The sequence below is a fragment of the Symsagittifera roscoffensis genome, chromosome 4 (assembly GCF_963678635.1).
Source record: "Symsagittifera roscoffensis chromosome 4, txSymRosc1.1, whole genome shotgun sequence".
Taxonomy (NCBI): domain Eukaryota; kingdom Metazoa; phylum Xenacoelomorpha; order Acoela; family Convolutidae; genus Symsagittifera; species Symsagittifera roscoffensis.
The window spans coordinates 60,503,997-60,531,467 of NC_087065.1; the positions used below are offsets into that span (position 1 = coordinate 60,503,997).

General features: G+C 35.4%; 2 protein-coding genes and 1 long non-coding RNA gene across 3 annotated transcripts in view; all 3 read right to left on the reverse strand.

Annotated features, from left to right (window-relative positions):
- Positions 1-6,849, reverse strand: part of LOC134844967 (mucin-3B-like) — a 121,807-nt gene extending 114,958 nt beyond the window's left edge. Inside the window, exons 1-4 of the mRNA XM_063861795.1 lie at positions 6,563-6,849; positions 1,661-1,912; positions 1,019-1,239; positions 353-528 (exon numbers count right to left, since the gene is read on the reverse strand). Of these exons, the coding sequence (XP_063717865.1) occupies positions 353-528; positions 1,019-1,239; positions 1,661-1,912; positions 6,563-6,666 (753 nt within the window). The 5' untranslated portion in view covers positions 6,667-6,849. The remainder of the gene's footprint in view (positions 1-352; positions 529-1,018; positions 1,240-1,660; positions 1,913-6,562) is intronic.
- A 9,656-nt stretch (positions 6,850-16,505) lies between these two features.
- LOC134844968 (axonemal dynein light intermediate polypeptide 1-like) lies at positions 16,506-22,868 on the reverse strand. The gene is made up of 3 exons (XM_063861796.1): positions 22,708-22,868; positions 19,558-19,777; positions 16,506-16,675 (listed from the first exon to the last, which is right to left on the reverse strand). Exons 1-3 carry the CDS (start codon positions 22,798-22,800, stop codon positions 16,506-16,508), a joined length of 483 nt encoding a protein of 160 aa, XP_063717866.1. The 5' UTR covers positions 22,801-22,868.
- Positions 22,869-23,568: 700 nt separating this feature from the next.
- LOC134845314 (uncharacterized) lies at positions 23,569-25,150 on the reverse strand. The gene is made up of 3 exons (XR_010162738.1): positions 25,086-25,150; positions 24,358-24,631; positions 23,569-23,632 (listed from the first exon to the last, which is right to left on the reverse strand). It is a non-coding gene; the product is annotated as an uncharacterized LOC134845314 (long non-coding RNA).
- Between the last annotated feature and the right edge of the window lie 2,321 nt (positions 25,151-27,471).

Consider the following 27,471-nt stretch of genomic DNA (forward strand, 5'->3'; position numbering starts at 1 on the left):
ATAAAAGCGAGTTAGCGTTGTATGCTTTTTCGGCTATCCAAGTTTTCGGCTGTGTAGTTTTTATATTTTGAGACTTGCTACTTGCTGCCTGTGCGTTTTGGAAATTGTTGACCAAATACTAGATTTTTTGGAGCATTTACTTCCTAAATTTAAAATGATATATTGGGGCGACACAGAAGTTACAGAAGCGGCCGTGGCACTCATAGTAAATTATCAGGCTTAGTATTTATAGGCTCATTTGATGACATGATTACAATTTATGTGTACTGATGAAGCTGGATTAACAGTGGGGGAGAAGGTTCTCGAACTTTATGAAACTGCTGCCTGAGTTCGACGAGGATCGATCGCCTACCTTGTCAGCAGGGTTTGGTGCATTGTACACTCTAAACGTCATCACTTGATCCATTTCTGCTAATTTTGTGTTCGCACAAGTGGGCTCGAACATCATGATGCGTCCATTGGATGATCGTAAGTGGAAGGGAGATATGGATTCACACACAGACAGGTACGGGTCAGTGTCGTGCAGAGCTGAAATGGTGGAATTTCCAATTGGCATTTCCAAGATTAATTCATTTCTCATTATTGTGTAATAATGAGAAATGATTTAATCCGAAACAAAAAAAACGTTCTACTAATTGAAAATTCGTCCTGTTTCAACATTGAGACGCAAGAAAATCGAATAAAGGCTCATAATTGGTCAAAATTAAGCAGCTTCAAATTCAATCTGAAAAATGTCTGAGCATATGCAATGAGCAAAGCCGACTTTCGGCTAAACAGAAAGACTTATTTTGGTTTTCACAATGCATTTTTTGGGTCTTTTCTGTTATATGGCCCAAATATAATCTTTTCAAACTTAAATCATTGAGCGATCCATAATGCTCGATTATGATAGGTTGAAATTAGTTTCACTGAAAAAAAAATCTGGATATTCAATAATTAAAATAGAAGCTCTATTAACAATTTGATAATTATGGGCCGTATAACAGAAAACACCCAATTCCTCTTTTTATAAACGTACGATTGGCGACTATTTGGTTGAGTGCCTTGTCTGCCAGTTTGGCCGAACAGATCTCGTTCTGGATCTCCTCGGGAGCTCTGGCTGAGGTGTCTGGCCTGACATAGGTCGGATCATCCTCGCTGCAGTCACCCTTGTAGCCACCGCAGCAGAAACTGGGCACTGGCATGTTGGGGTAGTTTTTGCGGAAGTCGAAGTATGCCTCGTCCAGAGCCGCCGCTCTCCTTAATAAACAAACATTGTTTCTGACTTACAACTAACATAGGATCAATCTAATACCGATAATACCGAATCTGCCTGCCCCAAAATTTTACGACCCGTTTTTAGGTCCAGCATTTGCTACTTTTTGAGCTCTCTCAAAACAAGAGTTCAACTTTTTTGGCAAAAATTTCGCCACTAGTTATTGTTTGGTGAAAATAGCGTTATTGGTTTTTTTTGGGAAATTAGGACCAACAAGACGCGGGGATTGCCACTAGCCCAGCTCCTCGTTTTTTGCGACCCTTTGGAAGGTTTTGCGGCCGAAAGTGAGGAGGCACGCTAAAAACTTAGTTGTTTAGTAACTCTCAGAAGAATTCAAAAAATATGAGGACAAAACTTTCTCCTCTTTCTCCATCTTCTTTTGTTAACTATAAGCATGACACACACCTCTCGTAGATGCAGTTAGTTCCATCCACATTCCTGTACTCATAGGTGTGTTCCGTGTCCTGGTCCTCCAGGAACTTGGGACAGTTGCCTATCAGCATAGACTCTTTGAGAGATGCCTTCAGAGTCGGGTCCTCAGAGCCTCCGAGCATCTTGCTCAACTCCAGCTCAGTCTGGAAGTCTCCCCATTGAGGCGCGATGCGCAGGAGACAGAAATGCCGAGTGGGGGTGTCTTGGGCATTAACTGACGCATGGCTAAAATGTTAAGACAGGTTTAAAAAAATTAAGAATATCCGATTGCTTTGCAAGTAACTTACTTTGGATAAAAATTAACTTTACACATACATTTTTTTAGAAAAAAAATATCAATTTTGGGGGTGGGATGAGGGGGTTAAAAGTCTAGAATCTACATTTTTCATGTAGTTATTTGAAGTTTATATATTGCTCGGAGTGTCTATATCAGTTGCATAAAAATCAATGATAGACGATTGCTGTGCAACTAGCACAAAATGTTCTAACCACATTCATAAAAAACTTAGAACAAAAGTTTTTTCTCTAGAGTTAGTGTCGGTTTTTGTGCGTAGATGAGCGAAATATGCGAACGCGTCGAACTTAAATCAATTAGACATAACCGACTAGAGTTGTCTCCGAATAAGGAAAAACAAACAAAACATGAAAAAAACTCAGAAACATGCCTTAAAGTTTTTCAGTTTACTTTTGCAGAAAAAATTTTTGTGTTTGGTTAAAAACTCATTGCTAGGGAAGCCCTAAATGAAGCTTCGAAAACTAGTTTTCCTAGAATCAACTAAGATTGTCAAAATATTTTGTAGTACAAATGGAAGGGCTTCAAAGTAAGATATCAATCGGCCTATTCTGACCATCATTTGTGGTAGCTGATTTTGCGTGAAAAAAAAAACAAACAAAAATCTAAAACACACTCGAAGACAAAATTCCTCTTCAGTTTCAAATGTCGGAGCAATACCATATTCAACAATGAGTCATCTTCAAGAGGGCCACAACAGTTTAGATTACAAAGACAAATTTCAATTTTAAATATGCCAAAGTTACAAAAAATAATTAGAATTTTTTCAGTGCACCTGAAACCAGGACTAAAAGGGATTATTTAATGACATGATAAATGATGATCAAATTAGGTGCTTGATCAAGAGTATCAAAAAACTCTTTTTAAATAAATTGAGATCTAGACTTAAAAAAAGAATGTTTTACAGTTTTGTGAGTAGAAACAGGCTAAAAGCATCAAAATAATATAACTAACAGTTTTTCATCAAATTATTGAAGAAGAAAACCGTATTTGAGGCTGTTGTATAATGCTTTTTTATATTTGATCGACTTGGATCGAGTTAGTACTTAAATGTTGAGCATTATGAATAATTTTATTCATTTTTAAATATTGTAAATTGAACAATCAGCTATTTCAAGTTCATGGATATTGAATTTTATTCATTTTTAAATAATATAAATTGAACAATCAGCTATATCAAGTTCATGGATATTTGAGCAATTTAGATAGAAGTTTGTCTTGTAAATAACAGAAATTGAAAAAACTTTGATTTCCATTTCTTGAAAATGCTGTTTAAAAAATTCCAGGGTCCTATTTGTCTGAAAAATTTTTCTGACAAAAAATATATATGTAGTGTTTTTGCAATTTGGTCCCAATAGGAATTACATGCACTCAAAAATGGATTAACTTCTGCTGTACTAAGTCAATAGTTTAAGAGAAACAGACGCAAATTTTTGACAAGTGTTCAGTATGTAAGAAGTCACAACTTTATCAAAGATTGTCTTAGAAGAAACAATAGAACGTTGAGGACCAGCAAACTCATATAGTGTTTCAAACTTTCAAATCTTGTGAGCAACTTATTCAGATCCTTCACATATTTCAACAGACTCAGCTAGAACATACTTTTCAAATTGTTTTCACCAAAAAGTGTAACCAAAGTGTGCGTCCTTTAGTATTTCTTTTACAGTGAATTTATTGCCACAACAAAACTTTAACAAGACTGCTCGTATCAGGGCAAAGCCCTGAATGTTCCGACTGCCTTTTAAAGTTTTATGGAGCAGTAATAACATTAAAAATTTCAATTTTTAGAAGAAAAAAAATTTCATTTTATTTTTTTTACATTTAGTTTTTTTAAATAAAAATCATTCTCCAGAAGCCATTTAAAATACAAAAGGATAGATTTTGCTCCTTGTAACAAAACATTTGAGGCAAATAAGCTTCTTTCAACCAATTTGTAACGATTTTGAGACGGATTAACTCTCCGCTTACGCGTTAATAGCGCGAAATATATGCGCGTTATTTGTCCCAAATTGATCAAAATGGGAATCTTTAAACCCCCATAGCTTTATGAAAAATGATCACAGGTGAAATATCTTTTCAAATTTGAGCTCAGGGCAGGCAACAATACTTTTTGAATGATATTTTAAAAATTCCGTTAAAAATGGCTAGATAAAAAGTCGAAATTTGTCTGAAGAGAAAAAAATCCACCCCGAGCACAAATATTCCGTTACTTTCGTAATTACTATGATACCGTATTTAAATCGGCTAAAATTACTACTTCTAACACATAAATATTTGTGTAGGCTTCTACCAATCATTTCTTCTTATAAACATTTTCGACCAATGAAACGGTTAAGTAGATTCAATTTCGAAATGTTGCTTCACTTTTTCCAAAAACCAAATTCTCAATAAAAAATACGTTAGAAATTCATATTACATTGGAACAGTCTGTAATTTTCAATAGGCAAAGTGAAACACTAAATTTACCAATTTGCTTAAAAGATCCACAAAATTCCACAACCGAACGCATAAATAACTATGAAACCGAATTGAATCAAAATATTAGCTAAGAAAATTTGTGTTTCAGTTTTTTTTAAAATTAGATGCTTTTCTGAAAATAATATATGACCATTCTCTTCAAATGAAATGAATGGCAGTTTTAAAGTTTTTCCAAAATTCAGAACATGTATATATATATCACTATTCAATCTGAAAGTTACAAATTCCAGGCCACAAGTTATAAAATTAGAAATCATCCTATGGAATTACTGCAATGCAAGCATGATTCTAAGAAATTTTTTTAAAAATTACGTAGCTTAAACAGAAATTTGAAAAAATCTGTTTACACTGACATTTTTTTTTGTTTATTGGCTTTAGTTTAAGCACATTTACAAAACAAGCAGGAAGATAAAAATTCGCTAATTTTTGCAAGCCAATTTCATTAGACATTTCAACATAATTTGTGCACAAACAAATCTTTCATTTTTTATATCGCAGCCAATCTGAATCCTGATGTTTGAATCTATAGTGCCGACTAGATTTCACAATTTTCGCTTTCACTTCCTCGTGTTCAAAAATCATTAAACCGAAGGATTTTGAGTTTCTATCAACGTGATCGCTGTTGTCCGCATTAGCGTAATTTTGTTGAACATCTAAACGAAAAGGTAGATTATAGTATTTTGCATGTTGGTAAAAACATCTGGCAAGCAAATTGTATTTTGTATGTCACTTTTTTAAAAATGCGTTAACTTTTTCCCGCAAAAAATAAGATATATCATACACAGACTGTAATATTGAGCATTGTTTTTCAATTAGTGAATCACATATGATATGAAATTAAGGCGCTCAAACAATGTACCGCCTCAATTTTGTGTTGTCGATAAAAACAACTAAAAAACTTTGATATAAAAAAGCCAACTTTGCTTTAGAAATATTTACAAAATGTGAGGCTGGTCTCTTAAACTTTAACAAAGGGGAGTAAGTAACAAAAGGGAGTATTCAATGATTTATTTCTGTCCTGGATATGATTTTTTTTACAACTAAATGGGAGATAACTAAAGAAAACCAGTTCGCCGTCAAAAAAATTTAAGAATTGGTCAGTAGTAATTTTAAAAAATTCACTAGAAAATATCACTAAAAAGGGACCCTTTGAAAACTTTGCAATCACAAATGAAGAGTGATAAGGAAGCGTGGATCTAAAAATTTCTCGAGGGGCGGGATTTGCAAAAAAATTTTTGAAAAAAGGCCAAAAAAATTTTTTTGGTCACTTTTTGGAAAATTTAGACTAAAAAATCGCGTTTTTTCGGCGCGCGCTCCCCTCTCAAAAACAGTATAGATTGGCGCCAAAGGTCAGTATCTAAAGATCAGTATAGATTGGCGAAAAACTTTTGATTTCAGTCAGCCAAAATTGGATATCTGAAAATAGTACAAAGAGGGGACACTTTGGGTCGGCAGGGGGTCCAATCCCTGAGGGAAGGAACGTCCGCCCCCTCCCCCGTAAATCCGCTCCCCCGGTAAGCTACTGATTACATCGAATAATATGAGCCCAAAAAATTATTCAGCCCAAAAAAAATTTATGACCAAAAATCCAAAACCTGTCACGGCCGTGACTTTTCTTTAGTTATCTCCCATTTAGTTGTTCACATGTCCTGTCCAAGGACGGATTTAGGGGAGGGGATCGGACGCCCCACCCCCTCAGGGATTCGATCCCGTTGCCATCAAAAGGTATCCCCTTTGGTACAATTTTGCGATATCGATTTTCGGCCGACCGACCTTGATGCCAATTTATGCAAATTTTTTGATGCCAATTTATGCAAATTTTGAGGGAGACGCGGGTCGAAAAAGCTCAAAACGGCAAATTTGACCTACTTTTTATATGCGATGCAGAAAATTTTGTTACAAGAAAATGGCGGGCCTCGAAAAAGAACTCGACAAATGTTTGAAAATCCGTCGCTCCTCGAGAAATTCTTAGATCTGCCCTGATCCTGTCCAAAAATCCAAAAGCGAAATTGGTTTCCAATGCCCTCTATATCAATCACTTTGTTTTGTTTTAGTTAATTTATCAAGTAATCAGTGAGCAAAAAAAAACATTCTTGGTGACGCACCTGTTGATGATGACTAGCAATATGAAGAGCAGTTTTGATTGGATAAAGGGAATTTCGGCTAACAAACCTGCCATTAGGCTAAAGGGCGCTGGGCAGAAAACCATCCAAGCTTGACCTCTCAGCTTTGGTTTTTAAAACTCAATTGGGTATGATTATTTACTTGATCGAAAATAAATAAAAAGAAAGTTAATTTCAAAAAATGTTTCAAATAAATGAAATAAAGTTCAAATTAGATAGTTTTACTCAATTTCACTCAAATTGTAGCCGAATTTTTCTTAAGCTTTTGAAAAATGTATTCAGCTATTTAGAAACAAGTGATGAGAAAAATGGGAGCGAAGGTAACAGATGACGCTGTATGTTCCAACACAAATAGTGTATTGCCGTGTTCTGTTTAATTTCAATCAGTGGGAAAATTAATAAAAATTTCAAGTCACAGGTTGGTTGATGAACCACAAATGGCCAGAACAAACCAAAATTCTCTAAGATTTTTTTATTCTTTCGATGGTAATAATAACTCACAGATTTAACTACACCACTTGCGCAGGTTAAAATAAACCGTAAAAGAAGTCTTAAGTAACTCGAAAGTGCGTGTCATTCAATTTTACATTTCAGATTTAGTCGGCGGAAAAAAACCATGATTTCATAATTTAGGAAACATCATTTTTTATTCAATTTTGTTGAATTCGCATGTTTGATATAAATTTGAAGTATTAAAGTTCGAAAAATGATTTTTTTTTAGCTGTAAGCAGGGGCCTTTCTAAAACTTAAGCACGATAGGTGTGCCAGCTAAAAAATTTTGTGCCCGCTAAAAAAAAATAGCTGGCACAAAATTGATTTTCCCGCTTCTAATTTGTTTTCACGGGCAGATTAAAACAGTTAGCGAAAGTTTTAATTTTTGGCCGATTCTGTTCCAAATTTCTTGAAATAAATGAGAAGTTTAGTCTCGGGATTGTTTTTTTGCCGGACAGGTTTTAATTTTTTAATGACCAATGAAAACATTCAGTCTAAAAACATGACTTTTTGAAAACGAGAAAATTGTTTTGATTATTGCTTTTTGTTTTCCACACCAAATCAGGTACTACAAGCAAAAACAAGGCAAGTAATTTATCATGCTAAAGCACTTTCAGTCGCAATTCGAACAAAAATGAAAATTTTCAAAACGTAACGACAAAAACTGTTTTGAAATTGTTGAATCTTAGTCTAATTTTGGGCGAATAACGCGATCGAGTAACGCTCGTTATAAGGATATTTACTAATTTTCTAAAAATTTTTTAGCGTATAAAACTTGGTTTTGCTAAAAAGAAGACTTGTTTTGGATGTTTCATTTATGCTTGTTCGGCAAAAAAAGATTTTTAAAAACATTAAATAGTATTGCGCAAAACTTGGAAAAAGTTTTCTTTTGTAGTGTTTCATTGATTCATTAGTTGTTTTTCCTTCCAGTTTTTGGAGACAAATAGTGTCGATTATGCCTAATATGCTAACTTTCTGCGCGATCGTATAGTTCTTGAATAAAAACAAAACTAACATAGAGAAAAGTAGAAAAAAAGTAAATTTTTGCTGTCACAAATAAACATCAAACTGAGCAGTAGCGGATTTAGCGGTGGTGAACAGGTGTCGCCCCCCATGAATTCCACTTCTTGTCGACCCAATTGGTACCCCTTTGTACTATTTTGAGATATCATTTTGGCCGACTGCCCCTAAAATTTTTCTAAGAGCGCCTTCGGCGTCAATATATACTAACTTTGAGGGAAAATGCGCGCCAAAAAAAAGCAATTAAATTTGGCCGAAATTTTCCAAAAAAATGGACTAAAAATGCCTTTTTTGCGCTTTTGTTTAAAAATTTGCCTGCAGCGCGCAAAAAATTGCCTAAACAGTGTTTTCATTGTGATTTTGGTGGAAAGCTCCGAACATCATGTTGGTCCACTTAAAAAGGTCTAAAATGCTTCATTTTTTTGAAAATCGGCCCCTCGAGAAAATTCTAGATCAACCCCTGATACTGAGCATACTTTATCTGTACTGTTTGCAATTGTGAGCGGCTGTTAAACTGTTGTTAAAAGGGTACTTTTTACGAGTTTATCATTGATTTTAGCTATTCTAAATCAGTTTTGAGAAACCTTCTTCAAATTTAAGCAAACGTTGCTTAAAACTGTTAACGCAATTTTTATAGAACGAAAATTTTGCTCAATTTCTAGCTATTATTTGTTTTGAACAACGAAAATTCTATCTTTGATATCTCAAGTTATAGAGTTTTTTTTGCATTTACTAGCGTTTATTCCTTCCAAAAAACTCAATCAGGTAAAGTTTCAATTGTGAGTCCTGATGAAGGAAATTTTTATGGCAACAATTGCTGCCTAATTGAATTTATTTGAAATCATAAACTTTTTCCAGGACCAAATTTCATAAAATCTTCGTGTTTTATAGCGCTTCTTTTGAGAAAATATATCAAAATTGAAAACTTAAATTTATATCAAAATGCAGAATATATAAGTTTATAACAAGTTTTAGAGTATAAATGTTATGATTTGAATACAGGGAAAAATGAACAAAACCGAGCCTTTGAGCACAGAAAAAAAATTCGAAAGTTGTGGTATTTTTAGTGATCAAATACTCTCCCGTACCAAAAACATCCTTTATTGCTGGCGAGCAATACTTAGTTTTTCATCTAAATATTTGGCTAGGATTTTTTTCTATAAAAAGCATAGATTTTCCTGAAAATCGTTATTTCTGGTCTTTTTCTCATCAGAAACTCGCAAAATTGGGGCTCGCACCCCTGCTGGGGCTCGTACCCCTGATAGACGTGTGTGTTAACCACTAGGTACATGACAATTAATAAAAGTCGTAGAGATGGAATGCAACGTAACACTCGTTATAACAACTCTCACTTTGCAATGTAATGCTACGATTTTTGTGTATACTCAAAGATATAAAAAAAGCATTTACCTCGTTGCGGTTGAGCAGTAAACTCATTTTAGATTATTTGTTCTAAACATTGTATATTTATAGTGTTAGAAATAAATAGTTTCTATACAGGAAACACAGCCAATTATGTTAACTATCGATATGAAACTTCTATCCGGTTGAAAATCTTTCTTGAGTACGAGATATGCAAGACATAGGAAATGACTCTTGTTCAATCTTTCAAAAAATAAAACCTTTTCATTTATACTTTGCTGAGAAAGTACTGTAGATGCCATTAAAATCATAAACTTGTAGATAAAATTGAACTCTAAACGAAAATTTGACGGTACTTGATTGATTTTTCAAAAGTTTTGGAACTTGTAATACGTGATTATCTAATTCAAAATTGTGCAATTCACAACATGCGAGTCAAAAAAACAATCAATTTGTGTTATTAGCCATCACTTTGAACCGTGCTTGGCAAGAGTGTTTTATCTGTGTACTAGACAAAATTGTTGGTGGATTCAAGGTTCATTATTTCAAACAATGATGCAAATCTCCATTTTTTTAATGAGCGCTTGTTTTAGAACCTATTTTTGGGTTTTGACTGTGTTAAGCACAAATTTTTTGCATTCGAATTCAAGACTCATCTGCCTTGTAAGAATTTGAAGAAAACGATAGCGTTGTAACTCAAGCATGCTTCTAAAAAACAACTTCAGCAACAAGAGATGGTTGCTACAAAAAGTTTTGAAAACTACTCGACAGTTTTTGTATTTATGCTTAAACGTTTTTCCTTCTCCCTTCTATTTTTCGTAATTTTTTGTAGAGGACTAATAAAAAAGAAAAAAATGGTAAAATGGGGGAATAAATTTGCTAAATAAACGCTAAAGTTGTCGTAGAAATTTATTGAGGAAAATCAGTCTGTACTCATAATTCGTCTTATTTAGTCTGAAAATACTTGAACATTTCCACTTGAGCCACAAATGTGCTTGCACTGTTGTCGTTGCCAGGTTACCACAAGCTTAGATTATCAAAGGTTAGCAAGTTGCCTAGCTACCCATACAGACTTTGAGCCACCCATACAGAGTTCGACTATAGCGTCGAAACATAAATGGCAAACCTCGACCCGTGCACCTTATAAACTTAAACTTCCGTTTCATTAACCGAATCATTAGTCCGAGACTACTCTACTACTTTACGCCTCAGGAGCCCACCACCTTCAGACATCATGGAACCCACAGTGCTAATGCAATGCGGCATTACCATGTCCGTAACGCAAAAAAACTTGGCTCAATAAGTTATTGCAAATGTGCTCAAAGAATAGTTCCTTGGCTCAAAAAATTATTCCAAATTGAATTGAGGAAATAATTCCTGACTGAGTTTCAACCTTCTTCAAAAACTAATACACACAGGGGCGGATCTAGGATTTTTTTCGAGGGGGGATTTTCAAAACGTTTTTGAAAATTTTGTCGACCATTTTTTTTTAGGTCGACCAAATTGATTTTCTGAGCTTTCCCAAATCACTATGAAGACCCCATTTTGACCAAATTTTTCAAAAAACAGGCCAAAAAAGGCGTTTTTAGGCACTTTTTGGAAAATTTTGACCAAAAAATTGCGTTTTTTCGGCGCGCGCTCCCCCTTCAAATTTAGTATATTTTGGCGCCAAAGAAAAATTTCAGGGGCATTCAGCCAAAAAAGGGCATCTCAAAATAGTTCAAAGGGGGACCCTTTGGGTCGGCATGGGGTGGAATGCCTGAAGGAAAGAAGGCGTCCGCCCCCCCTCCCCTCCCCTCTAAATTCGCCCCTGAATACAGACATAATAAACTAAACGGCAGCCAGAGCATTCAACCATGTTCCAATTCAGTTCAATTATTAGACATCAATTAACAAATTTTAATCTTCCTTGCAGCTGAACTACGTTGAATTTGAACAGAATCAAGTTTGATTTGGTTTCATTAAATATTAAGGCAGTAGTTTTAACGAACTATTAGAAACACTTTTTGAGAAATTATTAACTCGTTTTATTGAGTCTTAGCGAAGCTGATATGTTTTTGTCCCTTTGGAGTAGTCAGCTTATTATTTACAATGCCGAGGTCCTTCAATCTTTTGAACTTCGGCAGCTGCTGTTTGGTTTTCCCTCCCGTCTGTTCGTCCAAATCAAACTTCTTCAAGTGACCAATCAGATCCGAGTACTGCTGTCGTTTCTCAGCCTCCATTTGTTTGGCCTCCTTCAGATCTTCACCTGAACAAAAGTTTATCAAACCAGTTCTCGTTTGGTTGTTTTAATCGGAAGGCTTGCTACTCTCAAATCTCAAAGATCTAATTTATTCGGATAAAAATGCTTGAACTTAGAAAATGGGAGCTATATGTGACATCAAATTTTGGCCAGCAAATAAAGAAGACGGAAAACGGCGTTTTGGCAAGTGTTTTCATAACCCATCTTCACCTCCCAGGCCTTGCCCACAACACGCTCTATCTTTAAATTTTGAAAATTTGTGCCCAACAGTTTGCTTGAGGTTTCTCGGCATACGCGTTTCCTCAAAATTGATGTAAAAAGACGCAAATTTTGCTTTGAAACCCAAAAGCAAAATGTGCAGCTAACTTTTTATTGGTGGCAACAACTAGAAAGAATTGTTTGGCATATTTTTTCGAGACTTTTTTGTGAATTGCCTCCAAAACTAGTCGCTACTGAAAAACTCAGACGGTGTTTGAGTTATTTTATGTTCAATGCTGATAAAAAAAAACATTTCATTAGAAAAATTATACTGTGAGGAGCGATTTATTGAGTTGAAAATGCGTATATATCTGGTTACCTGGAACAAAGAGGACAGAAACTTTCATCAGCGCAAATAAAATAGCTTCGTGGAATGTTTTGCAATTTTTGGAAGAAGTAGTGTTTTTGGGATCGTCGCTGTTTTTGGGCACGCCAATTTGCTCTGACCATAGTATGATTTTTTCAATGCTAAAAACTTTAAGGAATTTTTTATTTGAAGGCTTTAATCATTCAAGTGCAGATGCAAAAAAGAAATTCATTTTCTTCAGCCATTTTCAAGGATCATCCAAACCGATTCTCCGATTTTTCTCTAACATTATAAAAAACTTGTTTTGAGAATTTTCCAGCAAAAAACTAAGGAAAAAAAACAGTTGTTTGGAGCCCATTTTGGAAGGTTTCGAAGAAATAATTTTTTTTAGAACTGGTCTGCCAAAAATGGATGTGGTAAAAGATAACAAATGGTGGTCAGGGTGTCGAACTCTTGAAGGGTAGAGGGTGCGTCTAAATTGCATGGCGACAATTCGTCGCAGCAGGTGACCATTCGTAGCATTAATAAAAAACGACTATTCGCAGAACGCGACGACTCGTAGCAAGCGACAATCAGTAGCGGTGGAAGCCTTGATCAGATCAAAAGAAATTAAATGAAAGTTTTAAATTAAAGAACAAAAACAATGAAAATCAAAATTAAACGACAGGCCCTCCAGTTGTTTGAGAACATCATTTTTGCTGTAATGTTTAAGGAATTAAACTAATCTGGCTTGTTTTTTTTGTATTTTGCCACAATGGCGGCACTTTGTCCAGCCGTTATTCCCAACAACTGGTTCTCCGACAGTTTTCGTTATTATCTCAGGAATTGAATAAATTTGTGAATGGTAAGGTGAGTACACGCAATCCTCATCTGGAAGGTTTTATGCTATCCCTCGACCGTACTGTTGGTTTTTTTTGAATTTTGGCGTTTTGGAACTGGTTTCAGAGTGAGGTAGAGAATTGCCCAACCCGTCTGCATCCTCAGAGGATGGTTCCAACTCAAGTTGATTCATAATAACCCACGTAACCCAATAAGGGGGACTCATCATCACAATTGTCTAAAATTTCAAAGCATAAAGCAGCCCTACGGATTTCAAAGTCCAGCTCAGGTTTTAGTACTAGAGCAACAAATGACTTTAGAAGCATGTGCGTTTTCTTATCTTCTCGATAAATTGGTGCTAACCCAATTGCTTGAGTTTTGCGCCAATTGGTTAGAGCAAAATCAAAGAAGCAATCTTTCATAGTTACTCGATTGAATACCTTCTGAAAGGCGTTAATTTAAGCCTTCTTAAAATCTACCACAACCTGAGAGCGCAAAAATCCTGGGTTGATTTTTTTCAACTGTCTGAAGGCCCGCATGTATTGCTTTTCAATTTTTCACCGTTTGATCATTATGAAACAGTTTGATCATTAACCTTTGCATGAATTGTAAAACTTTCATAAAATATTGCGGCCTGTGTTGCTTTCCAAATTTTTTGAAACAGTTTGATCATTAACCAATGCATGAATTGTGAAAATTTGATAAACTATTGCGGCCTGTGTTGCTTTCCAAAATTTCGAAGTTCTCGTTGGAGGCAAATAATAGCATTCGGTCATTGTCATTCAACCCCGAGTCGAAAAGAAGAAAAATGTCACCCCTCAAGGTCTTGCTTAGCTCCAAAAGCGCAGCAATGTCTCTTTTTCAGTGGAGGTGGAATCAGTTGCTCGTTGCCGTTGAACAATATTGGCGAGTGACTTGTACTTAGGCACGTTAACAACTGTTTTGAGGCTACTATCCCCACTTTTCTCTAGACGAATGATCCAGGGAGGCTCCTATTTTGTTTTTCCTTTCAATTTGATGGCACGTTCAACCCTAAAAGTTCACAGATTTTAAACAGTACAAGAAATAATTTTTAATCAACCCAAAAAATACCCCGGGTCTTTAAAAAATTAGCCTGTCCGAGGGTTACGTTTTTGTTCCTCTGAGTATGGCCAGTTTCCCACCACAAATACCAACGCCTTCAAAAAATTAAAATTAGAAAACTCTCAACTTTGAAAGCTTAAGTTAGCGCACAAAGCAAAAAAAGTTTTGAACAATTTACTCAGTTTTTTATTTCTTCGTCGCATGGAATATTTTCGTGGCCATGTTTTTGGAATAAGCTGACTATTTCATCTGCGATGGTGGTAACAGAAATTTTACACAGTCTCTACACTCATGAGCAGCTAGGTTTATCAGTTCTTTATAACGGTTTAGGTTGAAAATTTCTCCATCGTGGACAAATTGTTGTTTTCTCCGCTCAATCATGATAAAGATTAAAGACATTTTCGTATAATGATTTGCAAGATGAAATTCGGGCGAATGAATTGAAACAACGGTGTCTTAGATGCAACTAACGTTCAGTTACTCTTATCTTTACTGTTAATTCATTTCAACTTGGCATTTAACTTAAAATTTTTGCTAAATTTGGAACTTTGACCACTTGCTGGACTTTAATCCCCGCAACTTTAATTCGCATGGTGCATTAATCCCTCAATCAGAAATTAAATCGTGCTGCCAATTGTCGCTGCGACTCGTTGCTGATTTAAAAATGCTGCGAATCGTTGCTTTCGTCGAATTGTAGCCTCACGTGTATTAATATGTCTGAATATAATCGATTCCCTTTTCTTGCTTACTGTAAAAACTGATAAGGTCCAGAATATCAACACATCCGGTGGGTGCAGCTATTACAGTCAAAAACTACTTTTGGTACACAGAATCGTTAATTTTAGGCGGAAAATTGGGTGAAATAGTGTAAAATTTAGCAGAAATAGGGTTTTATTGTTACAGCACTAGCATACCAAGTCACGAGCACAATCAAACAGCAAATAGTAATCGCGGCAGTCGCACCAACGTATTGCAAGCTTGCCAACCGTGGGCAGGACCTTTAAGAATCGTTAGAGCTGGTTTTTGCCACGAAGTGCCAACACGTTTATAACGCGCCAGCAGGTGACCTTAAACCGACAACCGGCTCTGGAGTTTCATTACCTTTTTTTTGCCATGCCGTCTTGGGACTTATTAGCCTCACCAACACGACTTCTAGTCAAAAATTTGCCTGATGGGTTTGTTTTTGTTTTCGGTTAATATGTACAACCTCTTTGAAAAATCGACAAAAAGGGTAGTCAAACCTTAGTTTTGTTTTCATTCATAGCAGATGTATTTCTAAGATGATAATGAAAGAAATTGCCTCAAATCTGCTCGTAAGTTTTATCATTTTCGTCATAAAAATCTTCTCAAGAGAATGTGCATAAAGTATCTGAGCATATACTTTTCAGCAGAAACATCACTGCGCGCAAAAAAAAATTCCGCTATTTTTTAAAATTACGAAATGATACGAGGGGATAAAAATTGAGAATGATCGTGGTCAGTATGAATTGTTTACCCTCCACTCCGATCTGCTCGTCTCTGAGTCGGATGGCGAAGTTGTATCTGGCTCTCAGTGCCACCAACTGTCTCTCCAGAGAATGTATCTGTCCTTGTATCGCTCTACACTTCTGTAAAAAGAGAAAGTTTAAATCAAATTTTTTGCTTATTCTCATTCTGGTGATAATTTAAACATTTTATACAGAAACTAAAAGTCATACAATATACTTCGGAAGAAACGGTTTTTTATATGTTTTTAAATTTTGGGTTAAAAAATGGCTAACACGGATAGGAATAGTACAAATTCAGTGACCAGGGCAAATGGTCAACGCCTATTTTTAGACATTCGCTTGCAAATACGCAAATTAAAGAGTCTATATAAATGGTAGGATTTACAGAAGTTGGGTAAAACTTTGATAAGAAACAAAAGTGTTGAGCTGACGTGTATTTGGATTTCATGTTGAACTACTAGACTCAATGCAACCAAAACGTTCTAGGCGTGGAAGGGGCTGAAAGTTTAATGAGAACAATTTTTTTTTAGAAAAACAAAAGAAGCAACATGCTGCAGTGAAATTGTGCCATAAATGAACTATTAATCAGGGTCTGATTTAGGGGAGAAAAGAACAGGAGCGAAAAAGAACAGGAGAGGGGAAAAGAACAGGAGAGGACACAGGAGAGTCTCCCTTTTCGTCTAACAGCCCTAAGTTTTTTAAAGGGCCCTGGGTACCAATATGTATAATAGAGACGAGCTCGTGAGGCGAAAATTCTTCACAAAGAAAGACTCGAAGCTCTTCAAGGATTTCGCTATGCCACGCAAAATGTGCCCAAATGTTGTTCAGATAATAAGGAAAGAACTGAGCAGCTGGTTAGATGGGTTGGGGTGTGGGGGGTGTACTTTCCTGAGTGAAATGAGTGTGTGCATTGGGATCTATCTTCGTGTACACTCTGTTGCCGTAGTTCTGTCCACCAGCACACAATTCCTTCCACGTATCAACTGTCTGCTCACTCTCTTTACGCACTCGCCACAAAAGCTCACCTACACATATTATTAGTCGATAATTATTTCGGCTGAGCTCTGTCGGTGATTTTAGGCCTGTTACATGTTTTCCGCGTTAATCGAAATTAGAGCTTGCGTTGGTTGCAAGCCAACTAAGAAATTGTATTTTTTTTTATTGTTCCGATCACTGAAAGTGGAAAGGATTTTTGTCTTTGGATGTATTTTTTTCTGCTTTTTTCTACACAAAATCAAGTACCACAGACGATCATCCGAATAGATCGGGTTGTATATCAAATCAAGGCATTTTCAGTCGGAATTCAAAAAGCGTTTAAAAATTTGCCGAGTGCTTGCTCATTAGCGAGAAAAGCACACTTATGCTTTTCAATCCTATTTTGAGCAAGTAAAACGAGTGAATAAGCGTTATCAAATTAAATTCTTTCAGGATTAGTTTTCGAATCTGGAAAATGAATTTTCTAAGCATCTTTTAGCATTTCATTTTCCTTGAGAGGCCAAACTGTGCAGTGGACAAGAGCACAATATGCACGTATTTAGGGGAGTGGAATCAAAAGACAAATCTTTAAAAATTTCCGGTTAACCTCCATACACGAAAAATGCTTATCAATAAACTCCGGCGCTCAGACAATTCAGCTAACAGCAATTCAGTCAATTTTAAGTTCAGACATTTCAGCCAAAAATATACAAGCAATTCAGCCAGAGACAATTCAGTCAGTTTTCAAAACGCTAGATTTGAAAGAAAACATGATTGTTTCTCAATATTACTAACAATATCATATGCATGCTCAAGTAAGCGTTTTTCGAATAATAATGCATAAACAAATTTGTTATTTTTGTCTTTAACTTAATCCAGGCTGAGTTTTTTATACAAAAGAAACAAAAATGACTGAAATTTTCAGCTTGAATCAAAACTAGAAATTTGTATTGCTTTTATGTTTGTTTGAACAAATCAAGCCATGAATTTTGTTTTCTAAGAGTTTAGAAAAATACAAAAGCTTACGGGTTGTATTCATAGATCTGAGTTAATCTTGAATTTTTATCTCATAGGATTCTTATCAAATGCCGAGTTTCTGTGATATCTTTTTCCCGCAACCAATGAGGTTTTTAACGTAAAAACACAATCATATTCAGCAAAACTCAAAAAGAAACATTAAAAAAATTGATTTATGGAAAATGCTTGTCATGGAGTTTTCAGACATAAAAAACACGCTCATCGTAGAATTTTTTAAAAATCATTTCCTGTACGTATATAATTGATCGAAATTGTATGATAAACAATTTTTCATATCGGAAAACTGTAAGACAATCATTTTTGATCAGCTCAGGCTGTTAGAATACGCTAGTTATTCAGTTGTCTCAAAACATTTGAATTTGGATGTTTTTGTCACATGAAATCGACAATCATCTACACAATCTTGAAAAGTTGGTCAAATTGATTTGAAAAAAAAAATAAATGCGTTTAAGGGTTGTAAGCGGTGAACAAAATCCTCTGACTTAAAACTTTATTATGGATAAGAGAATTGTATTTTTTTGTAGCAAGGACGTCAAGTTAAAACTGTTTCGCAAAACCACTGAGAAGGCTGAGTACGTTTTTGATAAACTTAAATCAAGGTTCTTTTTGCATAATCAAAAGCAAGTTTTATGTTGGTGTTCTTAACTCTTCAGGTTTTTAAATTCAATCTATGATAACTTTTGTTTCGTTAAAGCAACGGAATATATATGCTAGGTAGAGTTTTATAATTTTTTGTACGTATCGAATTATACAAAACTGCATGATAAGCAATTTTCTGTATATGAAGTTTGTATGACAAGCATTTTTGTTTAACCCGGAATGTTAAAACTCTAACGGTATGATCAAAGAAAAAACAAGATAAAAAAATAATCAAAGATAGCGGTGTTATTGCAGATTTCACTTCACATCGTCAAAATACACAGTTAAACCTCGTAATTAAAAACACAGATGCAAAGCTGAGATCCGCACCACTTGCAATAAACAAAGCCACCGACTAAAAACTGCACCCGAAATGTTCAAATGTTTGTTTCAAACTGAAACTCATTTTGATGAAAACCTGTGGCAAAACACAGCAGTCAGTTTTAAAGTAGCTTGAAAAACTTTTTAAAAACTAGTACCTGAAAAAGTTGTGAAACTACTGCTACAAAAATTTTATGGTTGTTTCAGATGACATTCATTAACAACCTGAAAAAAAATGAAAATCATACACCGATGGGTAACAAAGGCAATAATTTCAAATCAAAACCTGTAGAGCAAGAAACAAAACTGTTGTCATGAAAAGTTTCATGAAGTTTTGAAAACTCTTACGACCCAACCATACTGAAGCACATAATTTCATAATTTGTGCTCAAAATTTTGCAATATAAGATGCCAAGAATGAAATCACAATCTGCTTAAATATTTTTGCAACAAAAACGAAAAAAAAATTGCGCAAAATCAGACATGGCAAGAATAGTAAGAATTTAGTTATAGTAATAAAACTTTAATTGGAATAAAAACCATGCTTTGTAAGCAAGCCATCCAATAAAAATTCTGAAAGATAAAAAAATATGCGTTTAAAAAACGGAAAATGAACCAACAGAAGCTAGGACGAAAACCACAAACCCAAACAAAATTTTTTTTTTGAAAAATTAATTACAATCTCAAACTTGATTACAATTTAAATGATGGTAGTTTTATTTGAATTTCTAGAATTTGAGCAAATCAGATATTTACTATTCGTACTAAAATGACCATTCTGTGAACAAAATTGTTTACGGGAAAAAAGTCTAGTACGCGATTGCAATACGCGATTAGCTTATCGCAAGGTTAATAACACTTAAAAAAATGTCCATTAAAACTATCTTCACAAACTGCACCTGAGCAACCCCGTCCCCTTTCTAGATCATCTTACCTTGTTGAGGCAATATCACCACAATCTGTCGGATCAACTCATCAAACAGCATCCGGTGCATCTCGGCTCTGATTGGACAGAGAGTGTTAAACTTCGCCCCCCTTGAGGCCATCTCGCCTTCAATCTCATCCCAAAGCGAGGGCAGCTCCTGCCTCAGAGGTAGTTGAGTTGAGATCTTCTCCATTTCAGGGACATATGGGAACATGAGATGCAGTTGACGCTAAAGTTAAACAAAACAAGTTTATTTAACCTAATCAGCAAAACACACCTATATAGCTCAGAAACCATTCGAACTTAATTGCTAATCGGGTCGAGTTAGCTTGCCTATTTGAAGCAACGTCTCGAAATCTTTATATCTAATTCGATATACAGAAAATAAAGATATAAAGACTATTGCGAAAAAAACTGGGTATTTCCAGACCACTGCGCGAAATTCAGAATTTCAGACTCTTCTCACCAAGAAGGTGCACTTTCGACCGGCACGACTAAAGAAAAATGCTCCAAAACGGGCGCGACAGTCGCGGACGAAGACTGTGACTGGTGCGACTGAAGAAAATTAAATGTGAGAGGCTCGACAGAAGAAAAATTGATAGCAACCGGTGCGACCAAAGCAAAATTTGTATAGACTTTGTTGGTATATTTTGATACATCGAATGATGAAAGTAGTTGAGACTCATAGTGAAAATAAATTGACATAGATGCGATTGAAAGGACTCGTCATTAGTGAAACCGAACATTGAGCAAAAATCCAAGGATAGTCGGTTGCTGTACAAGAAGCACAGAATGTTCAGACCATATTCTTTAAAAAAAAAAACATTTTTTTTCAAGTTTTTTTTTCAAATTATTATTGTTTTTTTTGCGTGGTGTGATGAAAGGATCTAAAGAAAAATTGATTTTAGGTATATTTCACAGTCACGGTAAAATAGGCAAATCGAATAACCGTTTTTGTCGAAAAATGACTAGAAAAAAAAACAAAAACAAAATTGAAAAAAGAAAAATCAAAAAGTTACTGGTCAAAAATTGTGGTCTGATCTGATTGTTTTGTTAGATTAAAGTATATCTTTCCATATAAGAGCATACAATTTCCAAGTTTTTGATTCGCAAAAAAATCATGGTCAGTTCTAGTTTAGTTGCATGTTAAATTTTATCCTGGACTACGTAATTGACAAAACTATAAGTTTCTGCAGGCAAATTTTTTAAAGGAGCATGAGAACGAAATTGTGACCAAAAGTAGAAAAACGTTTCCCTGAAATTTGGATTGTTTTACTTCGGAAATAAATTTGCAGCTTGGGTAAAACGAAGTTTTTACGAACTAAATTAACCATATATAAGCTATTGTACGCCTGCTTGCTTGCTTTACTTGCTAGAAATTAGACTGAAACTTAAAACTAACCTCATTCACCTAACTAGCTCAATCACTTTATTCGCTGGAAATTAGACCAAAAATCAAAAACCTCAAACTGGTTTTTCTCAACATTGAGAAAAAATTTTCATATTTTTAAGGTCGTTACGAATTACGACTGAAAAGGTTTTATTATGAAATATCAGTCGACTCATTCCGATGATTATTAGTGGTATCTGATTTTGCGTGGGAAAAAAATTAAAACACACCCAAATACAATGTGTCTCCCCATTTTTCAATGGGTTGGAACAGAAATTGTAAATAGAAGCGAAACAGATTAGCTAGAATTAATGACTTTTCCTTTTGATTGAATTAAGCTAACTACTGCAATATTTTCTGTCCTTACTATCCACGCACCCAGTTCCAAGAGTAGATGATAAATGATTATATGATATTTTTTAATTTGTCTGAATAAAAATTTAAAATAGTTGATATAATCAAGTAAAAGCAGAATAAAATGTTACTGTTTTTATGAAACTAATTAAATCTCTTGTGAATCGAATACAAACGATTATAATTGATTATAATTCTTTTTTTTTAAGTTCCTTTAGTTCAAATCGGTAGCAATGCATTATACTTGAAAACAATATAACGTCCACAAAAAACTATTTACAAAAGGAATTTAATTTTATACCATTTGCTGTTTTTTTTAACCCGGAGTTTTGTGATTATCCAGGTACCGACCGGGCATTTAGCCGAGAGTACTTCCGGTCGAATTTAGAATATAGACTGCAGGCCGAATTTTTTTAAACAAAATAAAAGCTGATTTAATTTATTCTCATTGTATTTGCTGTTATGAATTATGTTGTCATATATTTGTTAATAGTTGAGTTTCGGAAATTTTTTCTTAAATCTATTTTCAATTATTATAATATTTCGGAAAAAATCAAAATTATAACTGATTATAAATCTTGAAAATGCCTAAAATTTATTTTAAAAATAAATCAATTTTTTTGTCAAAAAAAACAATTGGTTATATTTGATATCTTAAGCCTAAAATTGGATGCGTTTGGCGACTATTTTTTAGACTATAGGCGGCTAATTTTTGTAAGATTACGTCTAATTTTCAAGTGATCGAGACTAAATCCTATACTATCGCAACTAGTATCCGATTATACAAAACTTGATAATTCGAATCTTTTACCGCGACTATTAAAGACTGTCAAAATTATAAACTTTTGATCAGGGAATTAATTTTCAGCGAATTTGAAAATGTGAGGTTGTCTGTTTGACTTTGCGTAGTCGAAAGGTTTTAATTGCGTATTGAAATGACTTTGTTTTAATTTTCATCAAAACTTTGCTCCAAAGCTACTGAATGCGCGTGGTCGAAAATTGTTAGGCCTCATACTGATACGAGCAGTCAATTAAAAATCCTATAAGCTCGGAAAACTTCAAGATCACTTTTTCGCAATATTTTTAAATATCAAAAAAGAGTGCAAATCTGATGTTGTTTGATAAAACTCGAGCTTATTTTGATTGTTGTGTGTGTTAAACCCATATTATTGCAGCCTGCAAAAAACGTAACAGTTGCAGATGTAACGCCTAATGCAGTATTGCTCAACAGGATTTTTATTTTTATAAAGTCCGACAGGAAATTCGTTAAAACTTACAAAAAAAACATATTTGTTATCTTGTTCAAGAAATGTATTCTGGTAAGCTTGAGAGCTTACAAAGGTGCGCGCACGTTTTCAGAAATTTGCTTGTGAAAATATTAAACGATGTTTTTTTTGAGTAAGTCTAAAGCTAACCTGTAGAAATTTCTCACTCTCAGAATCGTTCGAGGAAGCTTTCTCATTTGATTGATCAAGTTTTAAGTAAGGATTTAATGACAAACTCTTCATTTCAATTCTTTTTTAAGTGCTTTCTTTTGAAAAAAAAACACCAACGAAGGGAATATAATTTCAATGCAGAAATGATGAAATAAATATCATCAATTATTGAAGATCATAAAAACGTGCGCACAAAAATTGAGTTTCAAAATAAGGCAGTTTTAAGAATGAGTTTTCATTGTAATATTTAAAAATTTTACAATGAAAAAGGAATCAATAAATGTCAACCAAAAATCACCAAAACAAGCCATGTTGAAATTATCGGAGTGTAAAAGATTGATCACAATTAACTAACAGACAAAGAAATTTTGGCCTGATTTTTTTAAAAAGGGCGTAAGTAGAAAAGGTATTTCCTTTATTTAAAAAATCCCTAGCTGCCAATTTAGTCGATTGCGGAGTGAAACAGAGCCTCTTATAAATTTTGGCAGATATCCTTGAAAAATTTATTATCAGCTAAAAAATTATCTCTCTGAAAAATTTATTATCAACTAAATTCTATATATCATTGTTGTTTCTGTTTGTTTCTATGCTTTTTTCCAACCCAGATTGCAACGATTAAACAATCTTTTTTGCCGTCTATTCGGTATCCGAATCGTGTTCAGTCGTTCGATACGAGGCTGCAGTCGGCCTAGCTCCGGCCGAGGTGACCATACTCGTTTTCTCCACCGGTCCTCCTACCGACCCCTGGTTCCTGGAAACGCTTCCAGAGGCTCCAGAGGCACTGGGTCCTGGACGCATTTTGTTTCCAGTTGACTGGTAACTCATGCTTCCATAAGTTCCTGCACCCGATGTTTTGGGCTCGGCGGGTAGTCGCGACTGAGCTGGACGTGTCGCGGAGTTGTTTCTGAAACAAAATTTGAAAATGACTAAAAGATGATATTTGAAAATGAAACGTGTTATTTTTTTTTTCACTTCAAAATTTATGGTATATTAAAATTCTTTAGCAAAACACAATATTGGCTAATTCCAAAATAAAAATACGAAGTAGAAAGTAGAGATTTCTTAGACTTTAGATAATTGGTTCAGATTTTATACGTAGTAAATTCTTTTTGGTGTCTTTACATTTCACTCCGAGCAATGAATGTTCTGTACGGAGAACAAAAGCAGATTAAGGAAGCGGCGGGGGCAAAAGCCCCTCCCCTTCTCAGGAGTTTGACCCCTTGCCGACATTAATGGCTCTTTTGTACTATTTTAGGATATTTAGTTTTGGCTGACTAATTCAAAATTTTTTAAAGAGGCCTTTCGGCGCCAATATATACTAATTTTGAGGAAAAGCGCACCCCAAAAAAAATTTTTGGTTAAAATTTTACAAAAAGTGCCTGAAATTGCTTTTTTTGCCTGTTTTTTTTTTGTCTAAATTCTGCCTGCGGCGCAGACAACTTTGTCAACATATGGTCTTATAAAGATACAGAGAGCTCGGAAAATCAATTTCGTCGACCTAAAAAAAGTTCATTAAGAGTTTGGAACTTTTTTTGAAAATCCCCTCTTGAGAAAACACTAGATCCACCCCTGACGGAGAATGCTAGTCATGAAACTATGAAACGCTATTCTCAGTTAACCTAGGTTTACCTTGGATTTGGGTTGGCCGACTGTCTGTTGGTGCTATGTCCGGATGCCCTTGCGGAGGACTGGTCGTTGCTGTTGTAATCCGCCTGGTGAGGATGTGGGTGCTGATGACCTCCCGGATGTGTTCCCCTGCTGCCCCGGTCCCTTGATCCCCGAGGGGAGGCGCTGTTTAGCTGGCCTTGTGCAGGAAGCCCCATGTGAAGGTTGTTGGCGGCACTTTTGCTGGCTACGCGACGGGATGGCTCTGCTGCAGATGTTCTTTTATTGCAACTGTGGGCTTAAATTGATAAATTGGCTCACGAGACTTGAAATTGACTCGAACAAACTGTCCATTTTTGTTTTTGCCGGCATTAAACGTTGTTATTAGTTTTTAAACGTTCACCCAAGAGAAAAAGAACTTATTTACGAACCGATTTTGCAATCATGATTAGATATTATCATATTAAAGCTTTTTGGCCTATTAATTATATACACCAATGGTGCATCTAAGATTTTCCTATAAAAAGGTCGGTAAAACTTTCATTTTCTTTGAAAGTCCGACCCCCCCCCCCCCTCAAGAAAATCTTAGATCCGCCTCTGGCGCCATTGTATTCTAATTTAGTCTTTAAACTCCATCCCTTATAGAGGGAAAATTTAAGCGTTTTTTAAATCTAATAACAAATCATCCCATGTCACTGTCTTTTATATTAGAGGCTATTGTTGAAGAGATCTATGATTGGCTTTGAACTCACAGTGTTTTCGGGGACTCGTAATGTGGGGCTCGCTGGCTCCTCTCTGTCCCCGGCCAGGCGGTGACTTCACTCCTCCCCCTCCCCCTCCCCCTGCCCCATTGGAGGTGCGTTTACACATGCATTGACACTTGGGCTTGGCACAGGTGGGATCTTCTGCAGGTGGAGTGGGTGGTCTATTTGGACTGGGGGGTTCACTTGGGGGAGCGGAATGGACGTCTTTTTTGGGCGCTTTGAACCAAGATTTAAACCAGCTGCTGGGTTTGCTAGTTAGCGCCTGGTTAATGCAAAACGCTTGTTTTACTCCGAATAATAAACTAAGTTGAGACAATTCAGTTAGCTTTCTCCTTGGAAAAAAATCAACATTTGCTCGCTTCTTTTTTTAAATAATGAATCAGCATTGTATTAAAAGCACTGAATAGCACTGAGTGATCCAACCACAATCCACAATTATGGTTTCAAAGAAAATATTTTGAAAAAAAAAAATTGGTTTTAGTATCTTCCGAGCAGTTTTTTTTATACAAAATTCAATGAAGTATTTATTGGTTAGAAAAAACAAAGCAGACAATTCCCCCAACTCAATATGAAAACAATCTGAACACTTTTTATGAAACTTTTTTTGGAATTCGAATCACGAATAAAAGGGCTTTAATATGATATTGCACTCGATATCTTGAGAGTGTTCTTTGATCATAATTCACAATGGTCTGCATATCCTGCAACGAAAATGGCAGAACCTCATGAAGTCCCGTACTTATGGTGAGATAGCATTCCGTATACTTCTTCGAAATTTCGTTCCGGTCGAGCTCTGACTTAGAAAATACGCAACACAAATAACGGGCGTTTCTCAGCGAGTTTGTTTCAGCTGGGAATTTTTCAGCGAAATTACTGAAAAGTATAGGTAATGGGGGTTATACTGTGTGGCATGTATATTATATGAGACGTCACTGTTTTCTCCTACGGGTGGTGGTGATCTGGGTTGAGGTGCAGATGGTGGTGCGGCTCCCATCAGATCGGGGTGTTGGGGGTGTGGCGGCATCTCTTGCTCGTCTTCCGTGGGTGTGACTGCCCCATTACTCTGTGGGTCGGAGGGGGACCTGTGTCTGTGAGGGGCACCCTGACTGCAGTGCCTGTGTCTGTGCCTATGTGAATGGTACCCACTCTCTCTCCTCTCCCCATGGTCACCCGCCCTGTCACACCCATAAACTTCATTAATATCTTAGCTTAATATCATTCAACTACAAAAACATAGCCGTTTACTGTGCAAGTAGCACATAACGTTCCAACCATATTTATTTTAAGAAAATAAAAATACCATTGTTTTTTTGTGTGTGGAGTGATGAGAGAACTATAGAAACACATAGATCGCTAGTGAAATAGAATAAAACTTAATCGACAAAAACTGCCCTCTAAAAAGGATCAAACAAAATTAAATTTAGTTTCAAAGCTTCCAATATTAGTTTCACCAGATAATACTAAGTTTTTAAATGACTAAGTGAAAATTTTTAGTTTTATTTTTTTGAGAGTGGCATATAAACGAGCCGGAGTATCAACCAGCCGAAACTTATTTAACAATTATGTTACAGTTTTGAAGGTTATGCAAATTCGTTCATAACTTTTCGGCTGGCTTACATACTCAGTGCATATTCGGTTGTTTTACACTTCGATTAGCTTATATATTCTCAATTTTGAGCCAGTAACGCGAGCGAGGAGGTCTTATACTCGCTTGAAACCTGGTTTTCTCGACACTGGACAATTTTTTGAATTTTTTCAAATGTCACCCCAATCACGACTGAAAGGGCTTTTATATGAGATATCACTCGATCCACTCAGATGATTATCTGTGCCCTGTGGTACCTAATTTTTGCGTGAAAAATAAACCTAAAATACTTAAAATTAACACCTTACTGAAGGTCATTTGTTATTTTTGTAATTGTTTTACCTGAAGACAGGTGAGCCCCCAGTTGACTGATGTCTGCACGATTTTCTACCATTGGGTACCCCTCCCTGCGAAGCGTAGTAGTCAGTCCTCGATGTCCGACGACCAGGAACCCCCTGCCCATGCCCATAGGGACTATCTGGAAGAAAGACCTTTGCAACAATGAAATAAACTATCAAATCACCTATGATGAAGAAACGTTTCAAATTAAATCAACATAGGTGCCAAGCACGACTAAAAAAAAGTAGCACAAAATGTTCCGACCACAGTCTTGAAAAAATACAAAATGTTTTCTCCAATTGGTGTCGTTTTTTTCTGCATGTTGTGATAAAAAAAGTCTGAACAAAAAAAATAGAACTTAAGCATATTTGAGAATCATAGTAAAATAGGTCAATTGTAAAACAGTTTTTGAAGAAAAATGACAAGAAAAAGGAAAAAAAATATATTTTG

What these genes read in the sequence shown, in the direction of transcription:
- LOC134844968 (XM_063861796.1), bottom strand. Translation starts at nt 22,800, where the DNA reads ATGAAGAGTTTGTCATTAAATCCTTACTTAAAACTTGATCAATCAAAT. An exon ending in AGAGTGAGAAATTTCTACAG is followed by an intron (nt 19,778 to 22,707) that starts GTTAGCTTTAGA and finishes GTTTAACTTTAG; the next exon opens with CGTCAACTGCATCTCATGTT. An exon ending in GGTGATATTGCCTCAACAAG is followed by an intron (nt 16,676 to 19,557) that starts GTAAGATGATCT and finishes TAATATGTGTAG; the next exon opens with GTGAGCTTTTGTGGCGAGTG.